Source organism: Salvelinus sp. IW2-2015, linkage group LG1, assembly GCF_002910315.2.
Source record: "Salvelinus sp. IW2-2015 linkage group LG1, ASM291031v2, whole genome shotgun sequence".
In the NCBI taxonomy this organism is placed as follows: Eukaryota; Metazoa; Chordata; class Actinopteri; order Salmoniformes; family Salmonidae; genus Salvelinus; species Salvelinus sp. IW2-2015.
In genome coordinates this window covers 8,113,991-8,130,508 of record NC_036838.1, presented here as the reverse complement: position 1 = coordinate 8,130,508, position 16,518 = coordinate 8,113,991, and the positions used below count along the sequence as shown (strand labels likewise).

Genomic DNA, 16,518 nt, shown 5'->3' with positions numbered 1-16,518 from the left:
ACAATATTAGCATTGGCTGCTACATATAATAGCAGGAGAAGTCATCAATCTCCATCAAATGAACAAACATTTCCCATACCTCACCAACTCACCCCCCATCCAGAATGTGCATCCTATCTGCCCCTCTTTTTATATTCTTCCTCTCCCTCCATTCCCCACCCCACCTCTCCCACACCCCTGATTCCATGGGGCCCGTGTGGTACCACTACCTGCATACTCAGTGAGCAGCTAAGCAACACTTCCGAGAGCCTATCCTGCATTCCCTCCCTAATGCACGCTATCCCTATTAGTGCACGACCTGTTGACCAGAGCCTATGGGGCATTGCGTCAAAATAGTGTATGGTGCACTGCGTCAAAAGTAGTGCACTATAAAGGAATTAGTGGTCCATTGGAACACACCAAATTTTTCACGACCTCACCGTCCTTGAAAGTGAAAGTGTCAGCTGAGTGTGCACTTAGCATCAAGCTGGATCTCTTCTCTACCTGGCTACAGCACATGTCCCTTTCTGTATGAGTTTTGGAAACAGAGGTGAAAACGGGAAGTACTACTGTAACTGTGAATAACAAAAATATAGCAGATTTTCGTTTTCCGTGTAAGACACATATTTCTACGGTGTGCCCAACTGAACAGGACCCAGGCAGGCAACAAGTTGCTGATTTGCCAGTGAGTGTGCAGGAACACGCTGGGTTCTCCTCTCTACCTGGCTACAGCACCTGGCCTCTCTGTGTGAGCCATTACCTTCCGCCCAATAACCATGGCAGGGTGGCACACCGCGGGCCATCTTCACTAGTTTTTGATAATATTACTGCACTATTCAGGGAAGAGCGAGTTTGAGATTTCAGATCTGATCTTTGTGGCACATGTATTTGTATTTATTTGGGATCCCCTCTCCCTGGGTTCCAGCAAAATTAAGGCAGTTATATACAATTAAAAACATAACATTACATTTCACTACAGATTTCACAACACATTAAGTGTGTGCCCTCGGGCCACTACTCTATTACCACACATCTACAACACAAAATCTATGTGTACGTGTGTGTATAGTGCGTATGTTATCATGTGTGTGTGTGTGTGTGTGTATGCGTGTGTCTGTGCCTGTGTGTGTCTCTTCACAGTCCCTGCTGTAACATAAGGTGTATTTTAATCTGTTTTTTAAATCATATTTTACTGCTTGCACGAGTTACTTGATGTGGAATAGAGTTACATGTAGTCATGGCTCTATTTAGTACTGTGGGCCTCCAATAGTCTGTCCTGGACTTGTCGACTGTGAATAGACCTCTGGTGTGGGGTATGCATGGGTGTCTGAGCTGTGTGCTAGTAGTTTTAAAAGACAGCTGCATTCAACATGTTAATACTTCTCACAAATACAAGTAATGATAAAGTCAATCTCTCCTCTACTTTGGTCCAGGAGAGATTGACATGCATATTATAAATGTTCTCTGTGGCTCTCTGTGTACATTTAAGGGCCAGTTGTGCTGCCCTGTTCTGGGCCAATTGTAAGTCCCTCTTTGTGGTACCTGACCACACAGCTGGACAGTAGTCCAGGTGCAACAAAACTAGGGCCTGTAGGACCTGCCATGTTGATAGCATCTCCCCATCTTAGCTACTGTTGTATCAATATGTTTTGACCATGACAGTTTACAATCCAGGGTTACTCAAAGCAGTTTGGTCTCCTCAACTTGCTCAATTACCATATTATGCATTACAAGATTGAATTGAGGTTTAGGGTTTAGTGAATGATTTGTACCAAATACAATGCTATTAGTTTTTGAAATAATTAGAACTAACTTACATATTTCTTGCCACACATTCTGAAACTGACTGCAGTTCTTTGTTAAGTGTTGCAGTCATTTCAGTCACTGTAGTAGCTGACGTGTATAGTGTTGAGTCATCAGCATACATAGACACGCAGGCTTTACTCAGAGCCAGTGGCAGGTCATTAGTAAAGATTTTAAAAAGTAAGGGGCCTAGACAGCTGCCCTGGGGAATGCCTGACTTTACCTGGATTATGTTGGAGAGGGTTCCATTAAAGAACACCCTCTGTGTTCTGTTAGACAGGTAACTCTCGATACACAATATAGCAGGAGATGTAAATCCATAACACATACATTTTTCCAGCAGACAGAATATGATTGATAATGTCAAAAGCTTCACTAAAGTCTTACAAAACAGCTCCCACAAAATGTATATTATACATTTCTCCCAGCCAATCATCAGTCATTAATTTAAGTGCCGTACATGGCAAATGCCCTTCCCTATAAGCGTGCCGAAAATATGTTAATTTCTTTACTGTGAAATGGTAACAGATTGATTGGTCGGTTGTTTGAGCCAGTAAAGGGTGCTTTGGTATTATTGGTAGCAGAATTAATTTTGCTTCCCTCCAGGCCTGAGGGCACACCCTTTCCTGTAGGCTTAGATTGAAGAGATGGCAAAGAGGAGTGGAAAAAGTCCGCTATCATCCTCAGTAGTTTTCCATCCAAGTTGTCAGACCCAGGTGGCTTGTCATTGTTGACAGACAACAATACTATTTTCACCTCTTCCACACTCATTTTACAGAATAAGAAATGTCAATAGTTGTCTTTCATTATTTGTTCAGTTATGCATGGATGTGTAGGTTCAGAATTTGTGGTTAAGTTTACTAGTCTTGCCAATGAAATAATCATTAAAGTATCAATGGGTCATGAAAATATCAATGGGTTTTGTGATGGATGAGCCATCTGATTCAATGAATGGGGCCGAGTTTGTCTTTTTGCCCAAAATTTTATTTAAGGTGCTCCAAAGCTTTTTACTATCATTCTTTATATAATTTATCTTTGATTCATAGTACAGTTTCTTCTTATTTTTTGTTCAGTTTAGTCACATGATTTCTCAATTTACAGTTTGTTTGCCAATCGGCTGTGCAGCCAGACTTATTTGCCATTCCTTTAGCCTCATCCCTCTCAACCATACAATTTTTCGATTCCTCATCATTAACCGTTTTTACAGTCATTTTCTTAATGGGAGCATACTTATTAGTAACTGGAATAAGCAATTTTATAAATGTGTCAAGTGCAGTGTCTGGTTGCTCCTCATTAAACAGCAAATATTCTTTACATATATGTATGACCTCTTATACACTATATTAGGCCCAGCCTTTGGAACTTTGGTTTTCCTAGATATGGCTACTATATTATGATCATTACATCTGATGGATTTGGATACTGCTTCAGAGCAGATTTCTGCAGCATTAGCAAAGATGTGATCAATACATGTGGATGATTTCATTCCTGTGAATTCCACTCGGGCTCCCGAGTGGCACAGCGGTCTAAGGCACTGCATCTTAGTGAATCCAGGCTGTATCACAACCGGCCGTGATTGGGAGTCCCATAGGGCGGCGCACAATTGGCCCAGCATCGTCCGGGTTTTCCTGGTGTAGGCAGTCATTGCAAATAAGAATTTGTTCTTAACTGACTTGCTTAGTTAAATAAAGGTTAAATAAAATAAAGAAATAACAAATGTTTGTAAATAACCTGGTAGGTTGACTGACAACCTGAACCAGGTTGCAGGCATTGGTTACAGTTTGAATATTTTTCTTGAGTGAACAGCTTGATGGAAGCCAGTCAATATTTACACAAAAAAATAGACCTCTCTGTTGATATCACATACATTATCAAGTATTTCTCACATATTATCCAGATACTGACTGTTAGCACTTGGTGGTCTATAGCAGCTTCCCACCAGAATGGGCTTTAGGTGAGGCAGGTGAACCTGTAGCCATATTACTTCAACAGCATTTGACATGAGATCCTCTCTAAGCTTTACAGGAATATGACTCTGAACATAAACGGCAACACCTCCACCATTGGCATTCCTGTCTCTTCTGAAGATGTTGAAATCATGTATTGCTACCACTGTATAATTGAAGGTATTATCTAAGTGAGTTTCAGAGATAGTCAGTATATGAATGTTATCTGTTACTAGCAAGTTATTGATTTCATGAACCTTGTTTCAGATTCAGATTCAGTGTTTAATAGTAATATGTACAGGGTTGCCGGTGTGATTGCAGGGTACAGTAAGAATCTTAGGCTTCGAGCTTCAACATGCAGGACTAAGTGAAATAAAATAATGAAAATGGTAATAAAAAACAACAATAGAATAGAAATAGCACTATATACATAATAACAACTGTGGCAGTGATGACTAAATAAATGTCCAATGGGGTGGAGGCAGAGTAAAGACTATTGAGGGGTTGTGGTGGGGTGGAATGACCATCGGGGAGCACCATGACTATTGACTCAAATAAAAACAACACAAATTGTCATGAAAAAAGTAATAATATACATTAACAACTGCAATAGTGATGAATGCCGTTGGGGTAGGCTATATGTTAATCTGGGCTGTTTTTAGCACTTTTCTGAGATTCGTGATTGTTTTTATTACTTTACTGGGAGGCTTATCAGAGGTAGACATGACAGTGATATTTATGTCTGAGCTGATAGTGCAGGCTGAGCTGCACACAGTGGACTTCCAACTAGGGCAAACCGCCTCAGTGCTAACAGTATAACTCCGGTTCATAGGCAAATGATTACTGCAGACAATAGCTGTAGGATTGACAGAGGATTGTTCTGTGGGTATTCATTTTGACAGATGCATATAGGGAAATACTGTGCATAGTGCATGCATATAAAGGCTAAACGGTAGTTGGAATAGGGTGGAGTTATACCATAAACCATTGATTGCATTTTCTGTATTCTGTATTTGCTAATGTATATTGCTGTGTATATTTGCCTAGGCTAGGGTTCAATTGGATAGGATGTCTGTACATCTGTACATGTGAAGATTGAGATTCCTCGTAGAGTTGGTTGAATCATCATTCTTGTCTATGTTTTGCCTCCATAACCAGACAGAATTAAACACATTGCAGGCTATTACCTCATACTTCGTTAATAACTGTGGATATTTATTCATAAAAGAGATCAAAGTACAGTGAAATGTCCTAGTTTCTTCTTTCAGATGAGTAAATACTATAGTAAATGCACGCCGCACCACTGGAACTATTCCACAGGTTTCCTCTCATTCCAATTAACTGAAGCCAACAGACTGTAAGGGGGATATTTTCAGTCGGGTGTTCACAGAGGAATGGATCATTCAAATCATTAGACCCAGGTTGCCTGGGTAAACTAACTAAGGTTGCATCCCAAACGGCATCCTATTCCCTATATAGTGCACTACTTTTGACCAGAGCCCTATGGGAAATAGGGTRCCATTTGGGCCGTGGCCAAAGTATTACTGCCATGTTACATTACATGCAGACACCAAACAACCCCAATCCGACTCACCAATTGTTGACTTGTAGGATCGTTAACCCCGTGTCCTGGGCCAGTTGTTTCTTCTGCTCTTCCGAAGGGTAAGGATGCTGTTTCAACGAGAAAGAGAAATAAAGAACGTATAAATATAAAGGAAATAGTAACTGAAAGAAAACAAAAACAAAAAAATATTTTGTGTTGTTTGTGTTGTTGTGCCTAAAAGCAGCGCCGGCTAATTAGCGTGAACTAACGGAGGTGTGGCCCAAAGACTCATTAGGGCAATATGAATGGAGCATAATTAATGGTGTGTGTGTGTGTGTGTGTGTGCGTGCGTGTGAGCCAATTAAAGAGTTGCCGAGTGGAGAAACAGCTACATTAATTATGGGTGCTACTGGTGCTTTGCACATGCACACACACACACACACACACACACCCACACACACACACCAACACACACACACACACACACACACACACACACACACACACCACACACACACACACACACACCACACACACACACACACACACACACACACACACACACACAACACACACACACCCACACAAGCTCCTAATACACTCTAAGAGGTTGAGCTGGTTCTCTTAGCAGTGGGGGGATATAGATACAGGCGTGTGGAGTGTGTGTCTGTGTGTGTGTGTAACTCGTGTGTAGAGATGGGAGTGTAAGTCACACGGGAAGAATCCCAATGCATTTAACAGCGCTCCCTTTTCTATTTACTTTCCACTCCTACTCCCTAATCTGAAAGAACTGGATAGGCGAGCACTATGTCAGTAACTAAGCCAAGCCTATGGCTTTCAACCATCTTCAGACCTCTCAAGTCAGTGAGAATAACGGAGCTAGGATATAGGAAATTAGGTCAAAATGTGGATTGACCATAAGAGGAAAAGGTCCAAACATCTACTGTCCCAACACTTCATAACATCTAATGCTATAGAACATTAGAAATCAGACCTCCACTGTGGACAGCTCAAACCATCTGAGATGCCATATACCCGCAGGCCAATTCCACATAGGCACAAAGCTAGAAATGACACGCTTTACACCTGGAGAATATTTATCTACCACATCCTTTTTCTGTGGCGACAGGGAGAGGGTCTTTGATGTTACTGAGTTTTTTTCTTCGCCGCTGAATCAATTGGTAATGGTTGCCTCGCCCTCTTGTTTCCATCTGATTTGATTGTAGGTAATTGGCCTAAACGGAGTCTAATTCGCCACATAAAGTGATCATCTCGCTGTCGCCTCGTCAAATTGTCCCTCGCTGTCTGCCGGACATATTCCATGTTCCTCCCAGTGGCCTTTGTTCCTGAATAACGTGGATAATTCTAGCAACTAACAGAGGGGAAAATAGCAGCAGAACATTTATGAGAAAATTTGAAAAACTCGCCTTGAACCAATCTCTACAATGACATTCAGAAGGAAAAACAAGTTAAGATACCGTAACATCTTCCCAGAACACAAAAGTGAAAGCACAGTCACACGCGCACACACCCATGCACACGTGAGCGCACACACACACACACACACATAAGAAAGGCTGGTAACATCAGGCCTAATTTCAGTTTCCACTCCGGGACCTAATCCCGACCCACCCGCTCATTATGAATTATAATCCTGTTAGCAAGGACTAGCAGCTCTAACCGACCCAGAGTTAAGGCCGGGCCATCTCCAACCCTGTAATCAGCACTGAGGCCTGGGTCCTGTTCAGTAGGGCACACTGTAGCAAAAGGCTTTGCAACCAAAAACGTAAAATATATCTTCCTATTGGAGTTCAGTACCTCCCCTTTTTGCTCTGTTTTAAAAGTTTTCTCCCTACTGGACATGACCCTTGGCTCTGACACGAGGAAGATAAATTTGCCTCTCGACGCTGATCCAAAGTCAGTTTGTGATGTTTCACTGTAACGGTTACCGTTAGGATTTATAGCATTTAAAGCTGATCCTAGATTTGTGCCTATAGGGACATTATACTCGGAGCACTCTGACATGAGTGGCGACACAGATCTGCCACCAGCTAGCAGCCACTCCATGCTCAGGCAAGAACTGCGCGCTAGCATGCTGGGACAGATCGAAACCATGCCTTACGGGTGAATGGCTAACTCACACCAAATCTCCAATGAGACGGAGGACACATACAACAGCAACCAAGTAGTGCAGATCAACACAAATATCTGGGGGAAACAGAGCTGCGCTGAGGTTTAGCTTCGAAAGAACTTACCTGAAAATTAGCCTAACTTAGCTTAGAATTCCAAACAACTGACTCTACCTGAAACTGAAAGTACCTTGTCTTATCTTCCAAGCAACTGGCTTTTACAAACAACTAACTCTACCTGAAAATGAATAGAACTTGGCCTAGTTCCAAAACAACTATCTCTACCTGAAAATGAATAGAACTTGGCCTAGTTTCCAAAACAACTGACTCTACCTGAAAATGTACGTAACTTGTCTTAGCTTCGAACACAATTGACTCTACCTGAAAATGAATGTCACTTTATTTCAACTGTTAGCATGGAATACTGCAACTATCAACAGTCAACAGGCCTCTATGTCCCTCCCTCTCCCACTCCACTTCCAGCCAGCCTGGCCACTCTGAGGGGAACACCCCGTCGCCATGCCTTTCAGCACCACATTAACAGCAACAGAGGGAAGCATCGTCAACCAGGTCGATCCTAGCAGGCAGGTCTAAACACATCAAATGGAAATGGGGCTTTACTGTCAAACTAGCAAGAGAGTCAGTGTTGGAGGGGTGTTGGTTAGAGGAGGTAGTAAACACACACAAGCATATGTGCGAGAATACGCACATGCACGTACGCACTCACACATGCACACATAGACATACTGTACACATACGCGCACACACACACGCGCGCGCACATCATACACTCTTCCACTCTCCTACAACACAATACACTACAACTCATATAGTGGGCCCTGACATGCCTGGTGTCGACCACTAAGTGGCTGCCGCTGGGCTGTGGGTTGTGAGGCAGCCTAGGTGGTGACAGGCCAGCTGAACCAGTCTCCCACCAGCCTCCCACCTAGCAGCTAGACAGCCAGCCATCCAGCCAGCCAGGCAGGCCAATGAAGGCCTTAAACAGGGCCCAAAGCCCCAGGCTACATTCCTCTGCTGCTAGCCCCAGCGATGGAGCGCGTCAACCAAACCCCCCCCCCCCCCCCCCCCCCCACCCCCCAAACAAGGGCCTCTAATGAGTGGGAGTACCTACTACTGACCAATCTCATTAGTAAACGGCAGTAACAGAATACGTGGCATTTCACGGTTATGGGGTAAGAGGGGAGGCAGGAGGGCTTGCCACTCTGTTCCACACCTGCTGGTTGGAGGGAAGGGTTGCTGTGAGCCAATGGGGGGTTGAGCTGCGAGCTCTTTGAGTTCACGACTGAACGATCAGCCCGGGCCAATTCAGGAGAAGTTTTGGGAGGGTGATTATGTTGTTTACTGGACCAGTAAACCTGTTAGGAGGTTGTAATTACTCCTCATTTGGAGTGAGGAGCTGCTCAGAGGGTGGTCGGTCCGGCACACCCACAACCTGACACAGCTGAGTAGGACGGGGCGAGAGGTGAGAGGTGAGAGGTGAGAGTTGAGAGGAGCGGCTAAATAGCGGAGGGTAAACGTACTGTATCTGAACCAAACTTAAGCAACTATTCCGGGAAATTACCCATTTTTTTTACTTTATTTTTGTCATCTCGATCTGCAGAGTTCACCCACCTTTATTTAACACTACATCCCTAGAGGGATCCCTAGCTTTAGATGGGATGTAATTGAACTACAGTAAGGCTAAATACTAAACTTCAAAAAGCATCCAATGTGTGTCCGGCTGCTATAGGGAAAAGCAATCAAGACAGAACATGAATTGCAGAGCGACACCACACAGCACCAACGGGTCAGGTTTAACTGCTGAACTCATCTCCAGCACACCCCCAATCAAACTAAAGCTTCCCCCATTCACTGTGTACTGCCATCTGCCAATCTCCTCCAATCTCCTCTGTCCATCAGCCCACTTCTCCTCACTTCATTATTTGTTCGGATCTAAACACTGCCCATTTACCTTGTCAGAGAAAAAGGCCCCGGCCAGTGATGTATGTGACCACATGCTGGATTTCTGGGGAGGTCAATAAAAGCGACCCCCGCTGGGCGCTGAGTCCCAAGCCCCTGGAGGTCCCTGGGGGCCTGTCAAAAAGGTAATGGATGATGTTTTCACTGCAGGGTGAGGGACCCAGAGAAAGAGCGAAGACCATGCCCTGACACAATGGGGCGCCAGCATTGGATAAATGAACTCAGATGCCCCACAGGTCTCCTAAAAATACCATGTTTGGCTGCCCCTTCTTTCTGCTCCTSCCTTCTTTGTATGTGTCTCAAATGGTACCCTATTCCCTACATAGTGCACTACTTTTGGCCAAAGCCCTATGGGCTTGTAGTGCACTATGTAGGGAATTGGATTGCCACTGACTCCAATAATCGTCTTCTCATTACTTCCGAATATTTCCCTGGAACTCAAATAACTCAAATGGGCATCGAGAACAGAGGAACTAAAAGAAAGGTTTAAAAACAGTGGCAAGAAGAACTTCAGATATTGCTACCCCAACAAAGGGGCGCATTCAGCTAAAAAGGGAGGGACATATTTTTAGTCTGAGAGGCCGAGACGCGATTATACACCATGTGTAATGTTCTTTATTCTTTAATTGGGTGGCGCCAAMGATTCTGAGTGCTTGCTTGGATAGAATTAAGGAATAATCAGGAACCGTAAGCCCCGGGACTAAATTTAATTTACAAATATGAATATGGATAGATGGATTCGTCACACGTACATGAGTGGCGCTAGTCGGGGTGGTTTGGGGGTGGGGGGAGGCCAGTAAATACACAGTGTGTATGGGGGCAAGCTTGGGAAGTCCAGGGATTTTTTGGGTGGGCAGGAGAGACCAGTCAGGCCATAGTAAATTTGTAATTTGTATAATTTCATGTCCCAGATCTAATGACATCAGGGCAAGACCGCATTATAAATGTGCCTTTGGGTAGACGGGGGGAGGGGGAACGGGGAGGGGGATGTGGATGGGGTTGGCTGGCTACCGTTGGCATGGGACAGGGATTCCCTGCTAGGGTATAGGCTGCTGTGTGGCACACCACAGTTTGCCATGGGTGAATGGCACGTCAACATCCAAGGTGGCTCTGGCAACAAACAACCAATGACAAATGGGTTCAAATGACCTGTCGAACTTTGACCTTTGATGATCCCGGGACGAGAGGGGATGAGGTCATTTCAGGGGCTTCCTGTGAAACGCTAGCCAGACTCTTTTTTTCTGCTTAGGAGGGCATTCTTTTTTTCAGAGGACAGGAAAGCAGGAGAAAATGTTTCTGCATTGCATGGGTTATGTGCACTCTAAGGTTCAGGAATTAGGCCATCTCCAACCTACTTGTCTAACTGAGCAGTTTGCCAGTTCAGAAGTTCTCTTCACCTCTGTGTGACCAAAGCATTCCGTAAACTCACAGAGTTGGGTGTTTTTTAAATTACAGGTAACTTGTCATTTATTCAAACCCAATTTCAATAAACAAAGTTACAGTACGCTTAGCGACCCAGTACAACTTCTTTCCCACCTGTTTCTGCTCAGGTTTGGGTAGAATGTGCTTGCAGGGTTGAAGCACACGTTGTCATTACAGCACATCTGTGAGCAAGAGGGTGGCAAATTAGCCTCTAATTGCATTAACAGGGATTATGCCTTCCAGTTGGTTTTTGCTTTTTACATGAAACACTTTGTAAAAAGAGAAGCGAAAACATGTGAAGAAAATAGCACGTTCTGCTGTGGTTTCTCTTTTACAAGCTGTGGCTCCCCTCTCACTCGCAGGCTTAAATATTCTGTGCACAACTAAGAGAAGAAAAAAAGAGAAAATGGAAAAAAACGAATTATTAATAAAAAAAATGAGGGAGGGAGGGTGCTTGCTAAGCCCTCCCTCCCTCACTCCTCACCCCGCCTCCAAACCCCCTCACCATGGTAACGACCCGCCAATTTAAGTAGAACCTCCCACAATGTAGTGGGCATGGCAACAATCTGAACGCCTGGGTTTCGTCCCATTACACTATCACATAATTACCTTTTCTTTGGGGAGCTGGGGGGATGAAAAGAGGAAGAAAAGGCCTGTGGTTCCCTGCTGGAGGGGCAAGAGTGCGCCCCCGTTTCTCACCAGGATTCCTGGTACACACATACGCACACACACATCCGCAGCCAGCTTGCTAGACCACATGCATGAACCTTTACCAAGTCCTTGAGAATCGATACGGTGGAAATGGAAGATACTGTGCTCATAGTTCTAAATACCACTTAACTGGCAATACACACAAACACACACACACACACACAAACACCAACATTTTACTCTCCAGAGAACCTGGGAATGTCTGTGGTCAACTCTCTCTCCCTCCCTCTCTTCCTCCCTCTCTCTACCTGGGTTATCTCTCCTCCCTCTCTCCCACATCCCATCTGCTGCAGGCTGCAGCCACCCCCAGGTTCAGTGGTAGGTCCTGGCAGCCACCTTGAMCCCCATCRAGACATCCCGATTTAGCCTCTCCTTGTATGGAGCCCAGACAGAAAAAGGGGGGAAAATGCCTGCATAGCAAAGTCCTCTCAGTGTTTCTCTCTCAGTGCCTGCTGGCCAATTGACTAGCTTGCTAGCTTTGGCCAAAGCTGTAAATAAGATATGTCTGTGTCTGTCAGATATGTCTCCCTTTAACAGTCTGTATCCGTGAGACTATGGACACAGAAAATATGGCCTCTCTTTTTACTGCTACTTCCTTCCAGCTCTATTGGATGGTGGGAATGTTAACCAAAGTATTTTCTCACAACTCACTGCACTCGGAGCGACTGACAGGAGAGTTAGGGAGAAGTTATCTACAAAATAATTATCCATATAGCTTTGACATGACTAGTMAAAAAAAAACACACACGTACACACGCGCATGCATGGTTCAGTTTGACAACTTCGGTGGAGTCATTTCAAAAGTCATTTCAACAGCCAAATCCTCCTAAACCTGCTAGGCAGCGGGGGGAAAGTCCCCTCCCTCATCGCTACATTTCAGACTTGTCACAACAACCCTAAACACCCATAAAGTGTAACTGAGGCTAAAGGGCATGACATGGAGCTCAAAATGGCCGCCGGTATTGAGGTATCACTGCTTGGCTTCTAAGAAGTGTAATGGTGATCCACCACTCTACTCACTGTCAAGTGCTGGAAGAGCCACGCCCTCATGATGTTGGTGGCCACTTTAGGGAAGATTCCTCGCTTCTTGTTGTGACGATCCCTCTTYTCCTTGTCAGGGTCATCATCGTCCCCAGTGCTGGGAGAGGCCACCCCGTTGTCCATGCAGTCACCTGTCCAAACAAAGGCAACAGTTAGTGTGGGTGGGTGGTTCCACGGGGAACTAAGGAGTGGGGTTTAGGACATTTCGGCTCCAACCTGGCAACCGATTATCTCCTCTTGGACAAACAGACAATAGCTGCTCGTTTAACTTCAGAAGTTCCATTTCCCCGGGTCTGCTACAACCTGGCAACCGACTATCTTCTCTTGGACAACAGTCAACAACTGCACATTTTGCTTCAGGAATTCTAACCTTTGAACATAGCTTCTCTGGGTTGTGGAAGGAATCATTTGACATTTTACATGATTAGCCAGCGATCGTGCTTTCCTGGCCTTGTTTAGCTGAATGTGTTTAGTTGGTGCATTAAACGTTTTCAACCAAAAGACCAGAAACGTTTTCAACCAAAAGGAGAGAATTCTGCTACAGCATCTTGGCCAAAAGACAGCAACTGATCATTTCTTCTCTTTTACACAGTTTTATCACTGCTCTGATTATATTTATCAAACTGCAGGATGCTGTAATAGAGTTACTGCTACACAGTCTTTCAGAATGCGAGGAGATAGCTCTAAAGCTGAAATACAGATGGATCTGGTGAAAAATCAATTTCTCTCTACATTTCAAACGATTGACTCATCAACATCTTCATCCAAGAAACCTTCACATATTCATCAGAAGAGAGCATCTGAACGAATAGGTTGAGTGTTCAATGTTCCATACAAAACACTCCATGTACCGTACACGTGATGCACCAAACCTCCCCAGAACATATACGTATACTGTATATATATTTTTGAAAAGATTTATGAATATACATACATCTCAGAAAGCTTTTAAGCCAGGGGTTGAACTCTCTGACTGTACTGTGGATTTGATATGACCCACCCAGAGCACCATCTGCCCTCCCCCAAAATCCATACAGTACATCTCCAAGATATCACAGACCTAGTGTACGTCCCAAATGGCACCCTATTCCCTACATGGTGCACTACTTTTGACCAGGGTCCATAGTACTGCACTATGTAAGGAACAGGATGCCATTTGGGACACAGACGTAGTCCAAAACCAGCCAATGATTTAATACCCAGTTTATTCCTCTCGCTGTTTTTTCCGCTAAAGTTCGTCTCTTATGTTTACTTAGCTCCCATCTGGCCTGGGAGAGCTACACTGCTGGCCATGGGTTCGTAATCCAAGATGTCTCATTGGAAGTGAATGCTCCTTCGATCTAGCCTGGTCTCAGATCGGTCTCTGCTGCCTTGCCAACTCATATGGTCATTGTCTGGGGCACAGCGGGGGCTTTGCTAAAGAGGAACTGGATGAAATGCTGGATTGAAGGTAGCCTGACCATATATCTCTCTGTACTGTCTTGACAACTCTATCATAGGAGTTGGCAAGACAGCACAACATATCTGGGACCAGGCTTCCTTTGATCCAACATTAAGTCCATTTCATCTTTACCAAAGCCCCCACTAACTTCTAACCTCTCCTCCACCAAATACAATAACAAATCATGCCGTACGCAGTATTTTCGTCAAGTGCCATGTAATGAGGTTCATTTTATTTTATTTCCGCCACTTTTAACAGCAACAGGCAAGGTTAGAGACAGTCAGTTAAAGCAGAGCAGGCATATGGCAGCAACTACCGACCACATTAGTATAATACCAGCAGTGACTTCACTAGCTGGGAGGTTGACTTCGCTTAGGCTTCTCCTGCCATTACCTCTGCCGCCAAAACAGAGGTGAGATTCTACTGGGAACGACAAGAGTCTGAGAAGGTGGAAATAATCATAAAAATGATGCTGAAGTCCATAAACAGGCTCTCGGCCTCATTAGGGGGACGACGGCGGGCTCCCTCAGGCTGATTTACACACCGCAATGCGCCGTGTCACGGCAGCRTTCTCTAGCCCAACACTACGAGGAGAGATACGTCGCCGCCGTGGTGACTTTGGACCCAACCTGCTAATGGTTTGTGACAGCTACAAGTTTCACAGCGACAACCTGTGTACCGGGTGGTGACGGGGACAGGGACAGGGGGACATGCTCTTCAGCGACTAGAGCTGCACATGTCAAGTCCTCCTCTACATCCAGCTATGCGCGACTGTGAAGGGGGGTTGTGTTAAAAGACGAAGGAAGGAGTAAAGCGATGCAGTGACTCTGGGAGGTCCGGAGAAAGTGGTGGTTGCACGGGAAGTCGCTGCTACTCTCGGCTTTCCTGTCTGGCTTCCAGTGAAAGAGTGAGGCCATACAAAGGAATTTGTTTCCCCGAAGAAAAAAACTCTGAACATGAAGTTAGCTCAGCTGTGGTTATGCAGCATTGACCATGCCCACGCCAAACCAAAGGATTCATTGCTCATCCTCACTCTCTTTCACTCTCTCTCCCTCTTCTTTCTTTTATTTCCTTTGCCCTCATTCCATTCTCACCCTTTTTTTTCTTCTACTAACGTTCAATATCGCTGCTTGCTCCTTTTTCTTCCAGCATCAAGATTCAGAGGCACAAAAATCCACTTGCACTTTTCACGCAAACGTTATAAGTCAAGCTGTCAAAGCTCGGCRCTCGCAGCAGCTGCTGGCCTGCTCAATTGCTGAGCTTTTCAGAAGTGTTTGCACAAAATGTTATTGGCCATGGTCTGGTGCAAGGGGCCTGGGGCCTGGGAGGAGAGAGGACCTTTTATTTTGCACCAGGCTTCCACCATTGGTCCTTTCTTACAAGACGCACTTCCCTATAGGAACAAGGCAGCCATGTGACCATTGTCGGCCAATCCAAGGGTCTGTGAAGAATGGCCTCGATGCTCAGGTCAGGCTTGTGATAAGTTCAAGCAACCATGGACAACAAAACACGGACAATGCACAAAGAAAAGATTTAGATGAATTGACTACTTGTCTTGGATGGACTTTCTCTATCGGCTACCAGCAAGTTCAAATGAACAGAAGCTAAATGTTTTTCCAAACTGCAGACATCACCATAGCGATGAACTAAGTCGTTGAAACTGTTTGCCTTCTTTGGGACATTATTTACCAGATTTCCCTTTGTTTTCTTTCTTCCTCCTCTTTTTCCGGGCACTGACACCTCCCCTCCCTACAGGTGAGAGATAGTTTTTCTTTCAGTTAAAGTGGGAGCTAACAAATCTCTCCTCAGGTATGTATCAGGTTTTTCCTGAAAAGTCGGAAAATCATGAATATCCAATGGTAGCTTCTCTGGTCCTCTAGGCCTATCGACGTGATGCAAGGAACCAGTGTTAAGGTATCACTGGACTACATAACCCAATATGGATCAACCAAGAATACACTTTCCAACAGAAGCTCAACCAATACGTTTCTGTGAAATACTTCCATTGAAGGAGCCACAATTCCCCAACCATCCAAATGGGGAATAAAAAGGGCATTAGGAGTGTTTGTGTTCTGGGCCTTGTGTTCTGGCTGTGTGACTGTATTTGTGTTTGGGAGTTAAAACACACAGATATTCCCGAAGCAGTCCACCCGTGGCGGTGCTAAACTGAAAATGTATTCTGGAGATAACAAAACCCCTGAACGCTTGTTGCACTTGGCACACAAACAGCACTTTGCAAATGGCCCTGGTAATAGCTGATACACATCTGACTGAAACTATTTGGAGATTGTGGCGGAAGTCCACAAACCCAGAGCCCTGCTTATAAAGACGGCCAATAACAGAGGAGAGAGCGTCCCTTTTAGTCTTCTTCTCTGCCTCAACCATTAGGAGCTATCCTAGCATTTAATGTGTGTGTGTGTGTGTGTGTGTGTGTGTGTGTGTGTGTGTGTGCTGTCTCTTATACACATCTAGATGTGTATAAGAGACAGGTCACATCCAATCCAAACTCGACAACACGTGACA

The 16,518-nt window shown here is 44.6% G+C and overlaps 1 protein-coding gene across 2 annotated transcripts in view; it reads right to left on the bottom strand.

Moving 5' to 3' along the window:
- LOC111959980 (homeobox protein Meis1-like) overlaps positions 1-16,518 on the bottom strand; it is a 35,982-nt gene that overhangs the window by 12,029 nt on the left and 7,435 nt on the right. For both annotated transcript variants that reach the window (XM_023981944.2, XM_023981864.2), the window contains exons 8-9: positions 12,534-12,685; positions 5,323-5,399 (exon numbers count right to left, since the gene is read on the bottom strand). In XM_023981944.2, coding sequence (XP_023837712.1) covers positions 5,323-5,399; positions 12,534-12,685 — 229 coding nt within the window. The remainder of the gene's footprint in view (positions 1-5,322; positions 5,400-12,533; positions 12,686-16,518) is intronic.